A 19031-nucleotide genomic window follows, 5' to 3' on the forward strand; every position below is an offset into this window, starting at 1 on the left:
TGGCAACCTGCTTTTTCTTAGCTGGAAAAGCCTTTTTATCGGCTGTCCTATCCAGCACAGACTCTAAATCGGGTCCAAAGAGCAAGTCACCCGAGAAGGGCAGACCACACAGCTTGACCTTAGAAGCAGTGTCCCCAGACCATGTTTTCAGCCAAACTGCTCTCCTGGCTGAATTTACAAGAGCCGAAGACCTGGCGGCCAGTTTAACCGATTCTGCTGATGCATCCGCCATATATTTGACTGCATTCAGGATCAGTGGAAAGGACTCTAAGAGATCCTTGCGGGGTGTCCCCGCCTCAATATGGCTCTTCAGCTTCTCTACCCAACATTCCAGATTCCTGGCCACTACCGTAGCTGCCATAGCTGGTTTTAGACTGACTGACGCAGCATCCCAAGCCTTTTTAAGGATGGAGTGAGCTTTTTTTGTCCATTGGGTCTTTAACCTCCTCGCGCCCGCCCTATAGCCGAATGACGGCCGTAGAGCAGGCGCGTTCGTCCGGGCGGTCGTCCCTGGACGGCCTGATGTTTACTTCCGCAATGCGCGCCGCCGCGGGCGCGCATCGCGGAAGTTCTGTGTTCGCCGTGTCCCCCGGGGACAGGCAAACACAGATCGCTGTAAACGGCCAATCACAGCGGCCGTTTACAGCGTGATCGGCGTGTCCAATGGGAGATGATCTCATATGTAAACATATGAGATCATCTCTCAGCGCCGCTCTCCTTCCTCGCACAGACAGTGCGAGAGGGGAGAGGGGAGAGACTAACGGCTGCAGCGGCAGCCGTTCTGCCTGTGAAAAAAAAAAAAAAAAAAAATAAAATAAAGTGCCATCCGCCCCCAGCAGTGCCATCCGCCCCCAGCAGTGCCACGTGTCGTCAGTGCCACGTGTCGTCAGTGCCACGTGTCAGTGCCACGTGTCAGTGCCACGTGTCAGTGCCACCTGTCAGTGTCACGTGCCATCTGTTGTCAGTGTCGCGTGTCATCAATGCCACTTATCAGTGCCATCTGTCATCAGTGTCACGCGTCATCGGTGCCACGTATTAGTGCCATCTGTCATCAGTGCCACATATTAGTGCCATCTGTCATCATTGCCACGTATCAGTGCCATCTGTCATCAGTGTCACGTGTCATTGTCCTGGTGCTTCAAAAGTGTAATAAATAGTCAACAAGTTAGATGTGTAATTTATGTTCCTAGAACACATGATGGCGCTACCTGCATGTTGGGCCTCTCTATGTGGCCAGGCTGTGAAAAAGTCCCACACATGTGGTATTGTAATACTCAGGAGGAGTAGCAGAATTTTTTGGGGGGTGTCATTTGTGGTATACACATGCCACGTGAGAGAAATAACCTATTACAATGACAATTTTGTGGAGAAAAAAAAAAATGAAAAATCTTAATTTTGCAAAGAATTGTGGGAAAAAAAATGACATCAAAAAGCTCACTACGCCTCTTACTAAATACCTTGGAATGTCTACTTTCCAAAAAGGGGTCATTTGGGGGGTATTTGTACTTTCCTGACTTGTTCGGGTCACAAGAAGCGAGATAGGCCACCAGTACATCAGGTGTGATCAATTTTGTGCGATTCGCACCACAGCTTGTAGACGCTCTAACTTTCACAAAGACCAAATAATATCCACTAATTTGGGTTATTTTTACCAAAGACATGTATCAGTATAAATTGTGACCAAAATTTATGAAGAAAAATTAATAATTTGCATAATTCTGTCACAGAAACAAAGAAATATGCGTTTTTTTTTAAAAAATTCGGTCTTTTTTCATTTATAGCGCAAAAAATAAAAACCCCAGAGGTGATCAAATACCACCAAAAGAAAGCTCTATTTGTGGGGAAAAAAGGACAAAAAATTCATTTGGGTACAGTGTTGCATGACTGAGTGTGAGAGCACCGAAAGCTGAAAATTGGTCTGGGCAGAATGGTGTTTAAGTGCCCAGTAAGCAAGTGGTTAAGGATCCCCATATCCTCAAAGGCTAGATCCGTTCGTCTGGATACCTGTGAGAAAGCTGCATCGACTCTGGGTTTTTTGTTCCAAACCTCTGAGTCTATCTTCTAAGGGAAACCTTCTCTTGAGAGCTTTAGAGAAGAAAGGGGCTTTTTCTGGGTCCTTCCACTCTTGTCTCACTGAATCTGAGAGAACCCTGTGGATTGGAAAAACTCTCCGTTTTGTTTCGTCCAACCCCTGGTACATTTTGTCATGAATTGACAGTTGTACTTTTTCTTCTTGAATTTCTAGAGTAGTGTAGATTGCTTTAAGAATGTCATCTACTTCCTCTAGTGATAGCTTGTATTTAGAGCTCCTGCTATCTTCTTTCTCTTCCTCCTCCTCAGAATCCCTGAAGGAGATGAGAGTACTACCCCCTTCGTCTCCAGAATCCTCGGTATCCACCTGTCTGGACGACGACGCCCTGGGGCTGGGCGGTAAGTTCTGAGGCTCGGTCTGTGCGGGAGGGTTTTGTATCAGGATGGACCTGACTGAACTCAAGGAGTTTGTCAGCTCTTTAACCGAAGAAAACAAATCCTTATATTGCTGGGATGTTTCCTCTTCCAACAATTCTCTGATACAATTTCTGCACATTGCCTTCTGCCATGAATCTCTGAGGGGGGTCTTGCAAGGAGGACATTTTCTCTGACCTGGTCTAGCTTTTCCTAGTGATTTTTCCTGAAACGACATGCAGGCTTAACTCACTAAAAGCTCTCAACAACCAGTCGCTTAACACCAAGCCAGTGCAGAGACCCACCACCAAACAGACCACTAGTGAGACCCCAGAACTAGGCTGCAAAAGGTCAGAGCTAAGTCACCTCTGACCTGCAGCGACAGGCCCCCAAGAGGGGGGAACAGATAAGACATAGCCCAACAGTGAAGCAGAGGGTGCCAGTGCACCTTACATACCTGGGCTGGACCGGTGCTAGGGGCGCCTGTCTCCGCCATAGCTGGCTTACACTCCTCCATCGCTGAGTAAGGCAGCTATCACAAACAGCTCCGTCATTTTTTAGATTTTCCCGGCCGCCACGTCATCAGGGCTGGCCGAAAGCGGAAGCACACGGTCACCTGACCCGCCCCAAGATCCCTGCGTTCCAGGCGCTTGAACCACGGCGCCACGCCCCCTCAGAGCGCCTGCGCGTCACCGTAAACGACGCTGTCGCCGCCCGGGACCCGGCGCCGAAAACGGAGCCACGCCACTGACCTGCAGCGACCTCCGCCAGAGACAGAGCCCTCCCTGTGCTAAATCAGCGGACACCGGGCACCCGACGCCGGCACTCCGAGGGTCCTTACTCCCGTTAGACGGCGGGACCAGGAGCTCCAGGAGTCCTCCCCCACTGGAGATGCTGCTGGGGGTCAAAGAAAAAAACAACCTGTAGCTAAGGTAAGCCTTACTCCCCTGCAGAGAGTGTAGCTCTCCCTGGTTCAGGCACATGCTTCCTCCAAGGAGGAAACACAATAACTGAAGCCATGGAGGAAGAGGAGGTGTTTTTAAAGTGGGCATGTGTTTCCTAATGACAAGGTGGAGCTACACTCTCTCCGGGGTTGTCCTGAAAAGCGATTTGAGAAAACCCCCTTACTGATATATACAGGGGCTGCAGTGTCAAGAGCAGCTGCAACACCAGTCCGTCCTGAAGGCCCACTGACTGGCTACATCACATGTATGCAGACTTAATGTCACCTTTGCTCGTGTCCCTCCACAGCTCTGAGCATGAGGCAGTGAGTGCTCAGTATAGTCCCCAGTGGTGACACATAGGTATGACAGCACTTACAGATTTTTAAAGGAGACATAAGAAAAATTTCTTAGAAAAACTCCACTTATCTTTCCCGCCGCTGAGTTTTCTGTGGTTAACCGACAGACCCAATCTACACCCTTCACTAGTTCTGTTACACCTTCAGGAGCTGGGTATCTGAGGAAACACAATCCTAGACCTGTAATAGCCAGTAAAACTTTATGGCCTTGCTATAAAAAGTAATGGATCCCGGGGTCCAGCTCTCTAAAAAGAGAAGCGTTTACAGGCAAAACCTTGTATCTTCCGATACGAGGTCCAGGTACCAATTAGGCCGAAAGACACTTTGAATGGATCCGGGAGCATGGCTAGCCCCAGCACAGCACATCTTTACTCGTAACCAACACCTTAGACACTGGTGAAAAACTGAGGTACTCCCAGTAGTGGGAGGGGCTATATAGGGAGTGGATTTTTTGTCTTATGGCATGCCAGTGTCGATCACCTGAAGGTGGCCTATAACCCACATAGTAACTACTATGGCTCTGTGTTCCGTGATGTACAATAAGAAAAAAATATATAAATTTAACATAGCTGAAATAATGGAAGAGTAGATCAGTACACAACTACTGTTCGATTTTAACAGCATAAAAAAAAATTAAAAAAAATAAAAACAACAAGAGTTTATGAAATCAGCCAATTTTTTTTCATAAGCTCTACACATTACACACAAATCATTTTGAATACACAAATCAGATAACATAAAAAATGAGTGTCACTTCAGTGTGAAACATACCAATTCAGAAACTAACCTGTGTGAGTATTTAGATGGTTTCTAAGCAAAGTAACAGTCCTGAAAGCTCTTCCACACAGGTGGCACTTATGAGGTCGCTCATCAGTGTGACTCTTCATGTGGCGATCAAGATTTGAGCGTCTTGGGCAAGTATAGCTACACAACTCACATTGGAAGGTTTTCTTTACACCTACATAACAAATCAGATAATTACGTTAACTGTAGTTTGCGGTCTCTCTAAAAAACACACTATTAGATCCCACTACTTACATTTTACAGTAGATCACATTCTCAATCAGCGTCTTAAAGACTTGTAAATAGACGGCTTGCTGATGAACCATTAAACTAAAGCAGCCCATAGACGATTCTACCAGTGGGTTGAAAGCACTTTTAATTTATAAAAAAAAAACCTGACCCAATTCCCCAATCCACACACTTGCTACAGGTATAAATCCTCCCTGCTAAGCCCTCACCACCATCAAAATACACTGACCAGCACTGCCGGCAACACCGATTGAGCGGCATTTATCCGACACGCTGGATGTACAGAGGTTGATTGGTAGGTTGCATTCTACACATCCACTGTCCCCATTCATTGATCGAAATTAGGTCGGTCCAAGCTGAAGAAGCCAAATATTGATCTATGTATGGCCAGTTTAATGAATAGGTATTACCCACAGACAAAGGATGCATCAAGCAAATGTCAATAAGCAAAAGCTAGGTCTTCCAGCTATACTTTACTAATTGGCAGAAAGCAGGAATAGAAGAACAGTTCCTGAAACCGTAATGACAGATAATGGACTGTACAATTTACGGCCCTTTTACGGGTACAATACTGTGCTAAAATGCCCCTTTCCAAAACAAAAAAAATGTGCATGAAAACGATTTCTTTAATTAATCCTGTGTAACGGTTCAAGGTGTGTAATGCACCTGCCGTTTTGGTGCGTTTCTTGCGCAATATGTACAAATTTCACTGGTGCATCCTGGGAGTCAGGAATCCAGAAAATGCACTAAAAATGCATGAAGAGCACCAATGTGAAAGGGCCCTTACCTCACTGTAAGATGCATGCTTACATGTTTGGGGTTGGCCACTGTGTTTCCATTAAGACGACCTAAGCTTAAAAGTGTCTGCTTGCCACCAGCCCACAGTACACTTACATCATCTAACACATGATCGCTAGAACCCCTAGAGGGTTGATTGCTGTTATTGGTAACAGCGATCACACGAATACAATGTCAAAAAAAAGTCAAATGTCTTCCATTCGTGACTATAGTGTGGTGTTTTGTTGGCCCGCCACTATCACAGCACCTGGGCCAATCACAGCAACCTTTACAGTGTGACTAGCTGTCACCAATCACAGCACATCAACAGTAAGCAAGCTATCATGAATGTAAATGCATTCATGGCATTTAGCTATTATAGTAGTGATTATGGTTATAAGCAATAACAGTGTAAAAAAAAAAAAAAAATCTCTGATCACCCCCCAGTGTAGTACAGCGTCACCATTGTTAAAAAAAAAACAAAAAAAACAATCAGGATTTTTGTACTCACCGTAAAATCCTTTTCTCTGTAGTTCAATTACTGACACAGCTCCTTTATTCTTGACCATTGGGTTGTTACACCACCTTCGGGAGAGGATTAGGCAGAACATGTACCAAAAAAAAAAAATTAAATAAAAAAAAAAAAAAAACACACAACTTTCTAGTTCCACCCAAGCAGTACAACATAATCAGAGGGGAGGGTGCTGTGTCAGTCAGTGAACTACAGAGAAAAGGATTTTACGTTGAGTAGAAAAATCCTATTTCCTCTTACATTCACTGACTGACAGCTCCTTTATTCTTGACCATTGTCCCCAAGCAGTATAACGAGGGGTGGGAAAAGCATGAAAAAACTTCACCCATAACTAGAAGTGTTCCCTCACAAGGGAGTCACCACCTTATCTAGCCGCATCAGAACTTGGTCAACAAGACAACAGTGCATTATACTCAAAAGCAACTGTATTTTTATTTTTTTTAAGAAAACGGAAAAAGGAGTGCAGAATTGTAACATTACACCTGCAAAACTTTGCGGCCAAGCAGGCATCAGACGATGTGCTTACATCCACTTGGTAGAATTTTGTACAAGTGTGAATGGACGACCAAGTCGTCGCCTTACACACTCAAGCTACTGACGATTGATGTCGGAAAGCCCAAAAGGCACCAATTGTCCTGGTGAAAGGGCCATTACAGAAAAAGGGGGGCACATGCCCCTTCAAGGCGTAGGCCTGTACCACAATCTGTCTGATTCACCTGGAAATGGTGGCCGACGAGACCGCCATACCTCTGTTCGGACCAGCTACGGAAACAAACTGAGAATCCGACTTCCAAAAGGGAGCCGTGGCAGACAATATACCCTTAGAGCCCTGACCACGTCCAGGGAATAAAGGGCTACCTCTTTAGGATGTGTCGGTTTAGAACACAGAGATGGTAACACAAGGTCTTCATTGAAGTGGAACGCCAAAACGACCTTTAGCAGAAAAGAAGGTTGCGGACGCAACACCACCTTATCCTTATGGATAACCAGATAGGGGGACTTGCAAGACAAGACCATCAGTTCTGAAACCCTCTTGGCCGATGTAATGGCCACTAGAAAGACCACTATCTGGGAAAGTCAACAAGGGAATTTCTCTGATGTTTTCAAACGGCGGTTTCTGTAGTGCCGATAATAGCCGGTTCAGATCACACAGGGTTTAACTGAACGCACCGGAGGAACTACATGTCGGACCCCCTGAACAAAAGTGCACACTAGAAATAGAGACACCAGGGGTCGCTGAAAAAACAAAAACACAAACCAAAGACAGCCAAGCCTGATATTTGACCTTTAATGTTGCTTAAAGCCAATTTCTGGTCTACTCCTTGCTGTACAAGGAGCAGGGTCCTGAAAACGGAATAGGTGCGCTGACGCCATCCTTTTTCCTCAAAGAGATGAATGCCTTGCAGGTTCGACGGTATATCTTACCGAGAAGCAGATTACTATGCTCTCAACAGAGATCACAGAATCCGATAAGGCTCGGTAGCTTAGCACCTGCCTCTCAACAGCCATGCCATTAAAACCAGCGATGGTAACAGAATGGAGAATCGGACCTTAACACAGAAGGTCCTCTGAACGGCAGTCGCCAGGGAGCCTTCGCAACCAGGCGTAAAAAATCAGCGTGTCAGGGACGCTGGGGCCAAACCGGTCAATCAGTATTACTGGAACCCCTTCGGCCTTCACTCTGCAGATCAGACGTGGTAGTAGCTTTAGTGGGGGAAAGTTGTAGATCAGTCAGTACTGATCTCATGGAGCCACCAGCGCGATTGACGTGCATGTCCAAGGATCTCTTACCCTGGATACAATCTCTGCCTCTTCCGATGGAGACAGAAGGCCAGAAGATCCACATCTGGTGTGCCCCACTGCAGGCACAGTAGCCTGAACATCTCTGGATGCAACACCCATTCTCCTGGGCCCATCTGGCGATGTAGGTAGTCCCCCTGCCAGTTTTCTGCTCCTGGATGTAAATAGCCAACACGGCCAGAGCCCATCGCTCTGTCCACTGAAGGATGTGAGTGACCTCCCATGCTGCAGACAAACCTCTTGTTCCTCCTTGATGGTTGACATATGCCACCGCCGTGGTGTTGTCTGACTGGATCCTGATCGGACGCTGTCCTAGTCCCATTGACCATGTGGAGAGGCAAAGCTTGAACGCTCTGAGTTCCAGCACATTAAATCGGCAACTTGGGTCCCTCACCCGACTAGAGACCCTGGGTCTATTGCTCCCAGTACTCCACCCCAGCCAGACAGGCTGGCGTGTGTTGTGATCACAGTCCAATGCAGAGGTAGGAACGACTTCCTGGAGTGAAGTGCCAGGGACCTCAGTCACCAAAGCAGGGAGTCACTGACTGGTTCACCTGAATCTACCCATCCAGGGATAACAGAGTTATGTCCAATTGTGTCAATATCTCCTTCTACAAGACACTGGTGTGAAAGAGGGTGTACGGTACCGCCTCAAAGAGTCTCCATGAGGCCCAGAACTCTCATGCAGAAAAAGCGACGACCACCTGCGGTTCAGCGATAGTTTTACCACAGCTCTGAGAGTCTGCAGTTTGTCTGAAGGGACAAAAACTCACTTCCATGCAGTCCCACGATAAGCCTAGGCACTCTAGCACTGAATTGGTTTGAGCACCGACTTTTTGGGGTTCAACAGTCACCCAAATAACTGCAGGTTTTGCATGGCGATTCCAACATCCTTCTTTATTTCTGAGGCGGAAGCTGCTCTCAGAAGGAGATTGTCTCTCGGTAACTTCCGATTGCGATCCTGCGTTGTCTCAATGCCAAAATTGGAGTCAATACCTTGATAAGGACTCTGGGTGCTGAAGCCAAGCCAAAAAAGGGAGAGCCACAAACTGGTAGTGGGCTTATCTGACTGCATTTCGCAGAAACCTCTGATGCCTGAGGCATATGGGTATGTGTAGGTATGAATCCTGGATGTCCAAAGACGCCAGGAAGTCCCCTTGATGGGAGTGCAGCCACTACTGAGCCACTGTACTTGAACAAAGCAATTGAGGCTTTTAGGTCCAAGATTGGACGTACCCCTTCCATCTTTGGGGACTACAAACTGATTGGAGTAGCACCCCTGGAACCCTTCTGACACCAGAAAAGGCACTACAACCCTCTGGCTTAGCAGGTCCCATACTGCCCCCAAGGGGCCTCCCAGCGAGCCGGGAGTAAGGGTATGCTGGAAGGGAACAATCCGTTTGGTGGTTAAGAGAGGAACTCTCTTGTAGCCAAGGAAATCAGTTGGCAGACCCATTGGTCAGTTAGCCGAGAGGCCCACCGGGCTGCAGACTCCCGAAGGTGACTCCCCCCCCATATGACGGGCGGGGGAAAACCTTCTTGCGTTAACAGATTTGCTCACAGGCTTGTTTGGCTTGCAAACCAGGGATGCTTTTGTCCCGAAGCAGGCACCTTGTGGGACTGGGAACGCTTACCTGCCAACCTGGGCAGACCAAAAATCTGCTTCTGAGCGGAAAAGGAGGGCCCTTGCCTACGGCGTGGCTACTTACATTTTCTGGACAAAGGGAGCAACGTACTCTTACCCCCAGTAACATTCTTAATGTCATCCAGCGAGGCTCCAAATAGCCTCTCTCCCTGAAAGGGCAAGTCCAGCAGTGCTTTCTTAGATGGCGGGTCCTCAGACGATCATTTCAGCCAAATCAGGCGATGTAGCACTACTGCTGATACGGAGGCTCTAGAGAGCAAGGGGGCTGTATCTAAGGCCACGTCACAGACATATTTAAGGCCCTGCACCGACTGGTCCGCCAGCTCCACGCAGACCGGGAAAGCCTGTTGCTTCTCCAATTCACGGTGCAACAATTTAGCCCATTTAGTAAACATCTGCGACACCAGGGCCATGGCTAACACTGGACGCAATGCTGAGCCCACCACGGTAAACATTAACCGGGCAACCGCTCGGCCCTTCTAAGCAGGAGTCCCTTCCACCGGAATTGTGGTTATCTTATTTAACCTGGATACTGGGGGGGTCAACAATCTGAGGAAATATCCATTTCTTCAGGAGGCTCTGCACCATGCTTTTCAGGACTGAAAAGGCCCGCTGTGGTTTTCCCCACTCCTTGTAAATAAACTTATCAACATAATTTGGGTTAAAAAAAAAAACACTTTAGCCATGCGGGCCGGCTTGTGAGACCTGAAAGGGACTGACACCGCTGCAAATGCCCCCACCATATCCTCCATTTTTAGGGTATCCCACTGTAATAAAAGTGCTCCTGCAAGCACCTTTTCCAGCGCTGACCTGGACACTGAGCCATCCTCACTGTCCAAACGGTTCTGGTCCCCATTCTCTAATACATCAGAACAGGGGCCGCTTGTCACAGCGGGGCCCGAGTCAGAATAAGAGCTGTCCCCTGAAATGGTGGGGGGAGGGGGCATTTTTTACTCCGCACCCACATGCCACTTCCACCCTGGCAACAAAGGCCTGCAGGACTGCCGACATAGCGTCCATAGTCACCGCAGGTGAAGGGGAACCAGTGCAATAACAGGGATATCTGGGGAAGAAGTGCCAGCTTCTGATGCCATGCTGACACACTTGCCTGTCACCACTTAGGGACTTAAGGCAAGTCACACAAAAAGTCCACCCCCCCCTAGCTGCCACAAACTGAGGGGCCCCCTGCAGGAATTCCTCACCCTGACCCAGGTACTGCGCTGTGCTGCTGGCCGCTCCTCCCATGTGTCATCCACAAGGTGTCTGTGTGGAAATCGCGTTGTTCTAGAAGGAAACAAGCACCCAGTGCTAGAGGCAAAGCTATCCGAGGCTACTAGAAAAATAGCTGAAAGGCAAAAAACTGGCTGTGGCTACAAAAAATAAAAAAAAGAAGACGACTGCAGAGCATGCGGCGGCCTCCCCACATATCTCACAAAGCACAAAGCCGTGGCCAAGAAACAGGGAAAATGATAAGCAGACCCCCAACACCCAGCGCAGCACCCTGCCAGGACCCAGAGGACCCTCTCCCCCCCCCAGCGAACTCTCGGCCAGGTATGTGCACCGAACCCCCATGTGCCCAGTCAAACAGCGGGCCACAGCATGGAAGAAAGGGAGAGAAGAAAGTGAGACACCCACTCGTTGACCTTCCATGGAATGCCTAGCTGCTCCATCCTGCCGAGACAGACCGTAATTACCCCTCCTGCAGGGACTGCTGGACACATTCCAGCTAGACAGATCACCCAAGCAGTACAGTGTGGCTGACACAGACAGCTGGTCATACGTGTGCCCCGGAGCATATAGCTCACGCTCGATGGCCAGGCTAGGGAGACTACAGTGATCAATATTATCCAGCCTGTCACCCTGCCCGGATGTTTATTGTAGATCACAGGAACCAAAAATAAGAAAAAATTCCCAGGACCAATGGTCCCACCGGGAGCCAAGTCTTTCTACACTAGGCAGAAAAAAATCAGCTTCTGGATGCAGTGTGAGGGGTTATAGCCAGTAGGACCGCCCCTTGGGCGGTACTGTGCAAGTTTTTAACACTTTCTGCCTAGTCCTCTCCTAAAGGGGCGATATAACCCCAAGGTCAAGATGAAGATGATGTGTCAGTCAACGATAGAGAAATTTGCAGTTGAGATGCGCTTTTGCTGCCCGCAGACCACCCCCCCCCCCCCCTTATATCTCACCAGGCGGGGATGTTTACAAGCTGTGGCTTTGATGCTTCACACAAAGTTGACTCAGCATGCCCACATTCAAGCTAATGTGGAAAAGCCTCAAATGCCTTGCAACCATGTGCAATGCATATTCAACACATTTCTTGGCACAAATGGGGTTAATAGGCAATGAGGCGGCATTGCATCTTTTCCTCAATGCCACAGCCCCGGGCTTAAGACTTGGGGTCACACTGGTGCAATGAGTGAAACTGGGAATTTTCTGCGGGTATCCACATCGCACCTGAATCACAGTTGACACTGCCCTCTGCGAACCGCTGCAGGTGTCAGTAGAAAGTGAATGACATCCTTAGATCGGGAAGCAAATCACAGTGCAAAACTGTCAAATGGTGCAGGAAACGGAACACATGGATGTCAACACCAACGCAATCTGATTCCAATGTGGACCAAAAAAAAAAAAAAAGGGTCCTGCACCATGTTGGTGTGAATACAATGCTTTTTCAGCCAGTTTGCATGCAATGTCTGCGCTATGCAAATTTAGCCACACAATGTGTACAGCAATGCAAATCACATGCGATGTCTTGTATCACACAAGTGTGAACCCAGCCTCAGAGGCAAGGGAGATTTACGCTTTGTTCACATTGGTGCAATATGGGAACCCTGCAAATCCACTGTGGGCTCCGACACCTGACTCGCAGGCAGTTAACACTAGGAGTGTCAATACAAAGCTAATGACACCCCAACATAATTTTGCATATCACCGGGTGAACAGTCAATTCGGACAGGAATCGGATCACATGTGTGTGAACAGCTATGCGATCTGATCCTGGTGAAGACCAAATGCGAATCACGTGCGATGTCGCAGAGCCACAACGTAAAGCAAGCCCAAGACACGTCTAAGGCTTCATGTAAACCGGACGTTGTTTATCCTCTCCTGAATGAGGTAACTTGACAGCTAGAAAGCTGCATTCAAAAACATCAGTTTAGCCGCGTTTGCATCTAGAAGTGTTAGAAAAAAATAAAAAAATTCAACCACCTATAAACGATCAAGTGTAGATGTACTGATGAGATAAAAAGGAGAGTTCAAGGACAGCTGAAAAAAAAAAATTGCCCAACTGCTCCTAAATGTCCATTTACCAGCAGCAGTGTACATGAGGCCTAACTCTACCCTTATTTAAACAAGAAGCTCTATACACCTGTATTAACATGGCTCTAATAAGATTTTTACCAAAACATAGTAAGATCCAAGTACCTTTCTTTTTAATTTTTGTTGGTTTTGGAGGTTTCATGTTGCCAACCACTTTTTCAGCATTAACATCTGAGAGCAAACCCTCCTGTTGTTCTTCTTCAAAATCATAGACAGACACATCAACATCTTTTCCTTCTTCTGTATATCGAAGTTTACTTTTCTTTGTCTTCTTGATCTTTTTGACAGGTGGTGCATAATCTGGATCCTTCTGCCAGGTAGATTCTTCTTGTGGCTGAAGCTCAGCCTGTTCAAGAGTTTCTACTTCACCATTTGCCCCAACCTTAACAACTTGGAAACCCTCTGGAAGAGGCAATGTGTGACAGATCATAGGTTCTCCTTCTGGAAGACCTTCTTTAGTCATCTCATTTTCATAAGCTGCATGAAGTTCCCCAACAGATGTGGCAGCAACGGGAACAGCTACAGGTACCTGCACAAGCTGAAGTTCTCCTAGATTTATTGGTTGTTCCTCCATATTTACAACTTGCAAAGTTATAATTTGTGTATCATCTACAGTAGCTTCCCCTTCCTGAGACACTACACCTTCCATTACTTCTGTTTTCATTTGAAGAATTGCAGGATCAAGATGCTCCATCATAACCATTTGAACATTGCTATTAACATCATGGGGTACTTCACTTCCATCTGCCTGGCTATGCACTATAACACACCCATCATCATCAGCGACACCATCTCTCCGCCTCTGATAAGTCTTTGTTTCCTTTCTTTTCATGAATGTCTCAGAGTCTTCAACAATGGCTTCTGCCATATCGCCTTCCATTTTCACCAACTGTAAGACAAAAATGACACAAAATGAAGACTATTAAAAATGCAGTTTTCATTATCAATTTACGAGCTGCTGGTAGGAATTTTCTTTCCCTAACTATATTACAACTTTACATTTTGAAAGAGTAAATCTTCCCAGTACTGTTTTAGCAGTTTGTTTACATAGGAACTTGGGGAATTCCGCATGGCATTGTACAGGTAATGCATGGCCTCTGTAGTGTAAGATCTGTCATTCCCTGTAAAAGAAATTAGATCTCACATTTCCTGAGTCTCAGACTTGTGCTGGTGGAGGTGGGAGCCACACAGATATTTAGACACATAATTAGATCTGACACACAAACAAGCAGAACATACACAGACAGGAAGCTCACTGTGCAGCTGGAATAGTTTTTAATACATCAGTACTCCATTTGTGATGCAAGAGTGGATAACAAGGCATGCACTGGACACTGTATGACCCAAAACAGGCAGCTGTCTTGGCCCTTTGATTACCCAAATGTCTATGTATTGCTTTGGCTAGCTAGGCCCTACGTATCAATCAGCCATGACATGCGAGCCCATCATTACAAGGTAAGGCAAGCAAAACAGCACAGGGAATATAAAAAACGCAAAACAATCTGAAAGATTACAATGCATGTAATTACCAAATGGCAGCCTTGCAAATCAGACACCAATATCTGATGCTGAAAATCCTATATATAAAGCACTAAGTGATCTAGGGAAGAACACCTTGACCAGGAAACACCAAAATGGCAACAAAAAAAAAATTCAACTTTGTAGCAAGCAGGACAGGAACCAGAATATCACTTGTGTTTACACCTAGTCGTTGCACATCCCCACAACTCCTGTAACACCACAAAATGCAAGACAAGCTTCTGGCTATTACTTTCAATGGAACTCCAACTGTGGCCCGATTTTGCCATGACTGTCGCCCAAACTATTGTGCGACAGGCATCCAGAGATTGTTTGTACAATTTTGTCACAATTGGTCAGGCAACAATCACAGCAAAAACAGCTAGGTACCTGGTAAGTTTTTCTAAGAAGTCTTCCTGAGCAGCATCTGAGAGATGGGCTCCTCCCAACTGTGACAGGAACACAATTATAAAATTTTTGAGAGGTACATGCATGCTTCAGTGGTAATAAAAGCACAGAAGGAACACTTAGTGAACCTATACACCATAAAGTGGATGTAAAACCTTACATATACTCAGTCAAGTGAAGAGCCTCAGATGATGCAGAGATAAAATAAATCTCCCTACAAACGTTTTATTTGTATATCTGCTGACTTCAGCCTTCTACACGGTTTAGAAAGTGAACATTGTGTTAGACATTTTTTTTCCTGTTCCACCACTGGGTATAGAGGCTTTATGTACACTCATTGAAGGAAAGACCCCCTCCTTACATAGGCAGAGGAAAGAGGAATGGTGAAACATGCAGAGCTGTGCTGTGGATTGACCAGCTCTCCAATTTATAGCACTCTCCGACACAAAAATTTTCAGCTGCTTTCATCTCCAGTGTCGGAGAACTTGTCAAAAGTTATCATGCTGATAACAGGAAAGGAGCAGCAGAAAGACTCCGCTTTGGAGAGAGATCGGTAAATAAGTAAAAAACAAAAAGTTCTCTTCCACTCCACAACCACATCATGGAGTTTGTGGATGTTAAAGACCTTGCGCTCCTCCACCTTCCATTTCAGGATGCCCCACAGATGCTCAATAGGGTTTAGGTCTGGAGACATGCTTGGTCAGTCCATGACGACTTAGGTCGGGCAACAGTGGTGTAATGGTTCGGGCGACACAGTGGTGTAGTGGTTAGCACTCTCACCTAGCAGTAAAAAGGGTCGCTGGTTCGAATCCCAACCACGACACTACCTGCCTGGAGTTTGCATGTTCTCCCTGTGCCTGCATGGGTTTCCTCCGGATACTGCGGTTTCCTCCCACAATCCAAAGACATGCAGGTAGGTTAATTGGCTTCTGTCCATAATTGCCCTAGTATATGAATGGCGACCTTGGATTGTGGGCTCCTTGAGGGTAGGGACCAATGTGAGTGTGCAATGTACAGGGACAATTGTAGGACACTCACTCAGGTTGAACTGGATAGACTGGTGTCTTGATTCAACCTTACAAACTATGAAACTATGATCTTTACCCTTGGCTTCTTTAGCAAGGCAGTGGCAGTCTTGGAGGTACGTTTGGGGTCATTCTGTTATACTGCTCTGCGGCCCAGTTTCCAAAGGGAGGGGCCTTATGATATGCTTCAGTATGTCAAGAGTACGTTTGCATTCATGGTTCCTTCAATTAACTGTAACTCCGCAGTGGCCGCAACATGACACTCCCACCACTATGCTTAACTGTAGGCAAGACACACTTTTCTTTGTACTCAGCTGGTTGCCACCACACACGCTGGACACCATCTGAACCAAATAAGTTTATCTTGGACTCAGACCTCAGGACATCCATGTCTTTAGCCTGCTTGCCTTCAGCAAACTGTTTGCAGGCTCTCTTGTGCATCATCTTTAGAAGAAGCTTCCTTCTAGGAGGGCAGAGATGCAGACCAATTTGATGCAGTGTGAGGAGTATGGTCTGAGCACTGACAGACTGACACCCCCCCCCCCCCCCCACAACCTCTGCAGCAATGCTGGCAGCACTCATACGTCTATTTCCCAAGGACAATATCTGCATAGGACAAGGAGCACGTGCACGCAGCTTTTGATCAACCATGGCAAGGCCTGTTCTGAGTTGAACCTGTCCTGTTAAACGGCTGTATGGTCTTGGCTACCGTGCTACAGCTCAGTTTCAGGATCTTGGCAATCTTCTTATAGCCTAGGCCTTCTTTATGTAGAGCAACAATTCTTTTTTTTTTCACATCCTCAGAGTTCTTTGCCATGAGGTGTCATGCTGAACTTTCGGTGACCAGTATGAGAGAGAGAGCGATAACGCAAAATTTAAAAACACACCTGAGACCTTGTAACACTAACAGGTCACATGGCACCAGGGAGGGAAAATGGCTAATTGGGCCAAATTTGGACATTTTCACTTAGGGGTGTACTCACTTGTGTTGCCAGCGGTTTAGACATTAATGGCTGTGTTGCGTTATTTTGAACGAACAGGAAATTTACACTGTTATACAAGCCATACACTCACTACTTTGCATTGTAGCAAAGCATCATTGCTTCAGTGTTGTCACATGAAGATATAAAAATATTTGCAAAAATGTGGAGGGGTGTACTCACTTTTGTGAAATACTGTGCATGCCTAGGTTAGACTTCATTATTGGGGTTTACATCCACTAACTGATGATTGATACTAGCGCTTAGGGTGGGAACGAGTGCTGCCCTAGAAGAGTTACCAGGTACCCAACTCTTTTCTAATAGTCTTCCAGGGCAGCATCTGAGAGGATGTATCAAGAAATACTTACTAGGGTGGGGATAAGACCCACAGCACTTTGCAACTGAGTGTGATTCACTCTCTAGGGTTGCCCCTGCTTTTTCAGCCCAAGCCCCGGTCGAGTAAGCTTCGATCGCACTTGGGGGGGGGGGGGGGGGGGGGCTGCCAGCAAGGTTGATCCACCTAACTGTTGTACTTTTCAAAGCTTGTTTGCCCTTTGTTCATTCCCTGCATGAAGGACGAACAGAGTAGTAGATTTGCGTCAGTCCTTCGTTCTTTTGAGGCAAGCTATGAGTATTTTCCTGACATTCAATTTGGCATGTTTCCCTTTTCCTGCTGTGCATTGAAGTTGGAAGGGATGCGATAAATGATATTCTGCATTCTGTAAAAAAACAAAAACAAAACAAACAAAAATTAAGGTATTCGGATTCGTTTATCTAGCTGATTTAAACAGTAGGGCTCATGGACAGCACTTGTATTTAGCTTATCCTCCTGGCTGATACTAAAGCCAGTAGTAGGAGTACAGTCTTCAAAGTAATTATTTATACGAACATTCTTCCAATGGTTATAATGGGGGAAAGAGAAACCCTGTAAGAACTGTGGAGAGGTCCCATACCGGGACTTTGCCGAGCTTCAAGGCCTAGACCTCAACAAGAGAATGAATCTTTTAATCAGTGGGTCTTCTGCCAGTCTGATGTTCAAAAAGGAAGATATAGCCGCCACTTGGACCTTAAAGCGGGAGTAAACCTGCAGATTTTTTTTCTACTTGCAAAGGAAAAGGCATAATGAGCTAGTATGCACCGCATACTAGCTTATTATGACATACTTACCTTAGAACGAGACCCCGACATCTGGTCCAATCCACGCTGAGGGAGCCGATATGCTCCCCTCTGCGTTTCCTCCGGGTATCGCGGCTCCGGCGCTGCGAGTGGCCGGAGCCGCAAAATAGTCACTCACGCACATGCGCGCGGGAGATTTCATCCCGGCCGGGTCCGGCCCCTGCCGATAATCCCCTTGTGCGCATGCGCCGCTGCAGTCAGCGGCGCATACCGAGGGGAATATCTCCTAAACCGTACAGGTTTAGAAGATTTTTTTTTTTTTTTTACCTACAGGTAAGCCTCATTACAGGCTTTCCTGTAGGTAAAAGTAAAAAAAAAAAAAAAAAAAAAAAGAGTATACAACCACTTTAAGAGTGTTATAAAGAAAGGTTTGCGTTTTCCCCTTCCTGCAGGAAATCCAACACAGTAGGAACGATTCCTTTGTTCAAACTTCCTATTTTTGTTCCAGGAGACTAAAACCTCCTGAATTTTCATATATGGCCCTAGTAAAAAAGAAAATTCTGCTGGCCAGAATGGCATTGGATTATTATATCCGACAATACCTTCCTCTGCAATATAACCCTCTCAGTAACCAGGTCAAAAGTTTAATCAACTTTATGTTTGGGTGTGGTTGATCAGTCTCCGACAGGAGATTCGGTACATCTGGCAATCTTAAGTGTAGTTGAACACTCATGTTTTTTCAGATGGTTGAACTGCGCTATGAGGCCAGTAAGGTGCAATGAGGATCACTGTCGTTTCCTCTTCCTTGATCTTTTGAATTACTTTTGGTATTAGGGTGGTCAGGGGCAAAGCTTAACAGATGGTATGACCAGTTTTGATTGAATGAATTTAATCCTAGATTGCAATTTGTTAGGTCCAGTGAAAAAACGTTTGGGACTTTCATGTTGAACTTTGATACAAATAAGTCTACCGCAGGCACCCCCCAGGATTGAGTGATCCAGAAAGGTTGGTTGGTTTAGAGACTGTTTTACAGCATTTTTGGCTTACAAAGTCTGCAAGGGTGTTGTCTATTCTTCAGATGGGTGGCCGAGATAGACCTAAGGTTTGATTCTGCCCATGACAATATTGTGCATGT

General features: G+C 46.3%; 1 protein-coding gene across 6 annotated transcripts in view; it reads right to left on the minus strand.

Annotated features, from left to right (window-relative positions):
* CTCF (CCCTC-binding factor) overlaps positions 1-19031 on the minus strand; it is a 364630-nt gene that overhangs the window by 260326 nt on the left and 85273 nt on the right. For 5 of the 6 annotated variants that reach the window (XM_077457321.1, XM_077457303.1, XM_077457314.1 and 2 more), the window contains exons 2-3: positions 12955-13738; positions 4533-4703 (exon numbers count right to left, since the gene is read on the minus strand). In XM_077457321.1, the coding sequence (XP_077313447.1) occupies positions 4533-4703; positions 12955-13729 (946 nt within the window). In that variant the 5' untranslated portion in view covers positions 13730-13738. Of the gene's footprint in view, positions 1-4532; positions 4704-12954; positions 13739-17148; positions 17169-19031 lie in introns of those variants that run through there. The other variant, XM_077457350.1, reaches the window with a different exon arrangement.

This window comes from Lithobates pipiens, unplaced genomic scaffold (genome assembly GCF_037356315.1).
Source record: "Lithobates pipiens isolate NorthernLeopardFrog02 unplaced genomic scaffold, aLitPip1_a1.2 Scaffold_10, whole genome shotgun sequence".
NCBI lineage: Eukaryota > Metazoa > Chordata > Amphibia > Anura > Ranidae > Lithobates > Lithobates pipiens.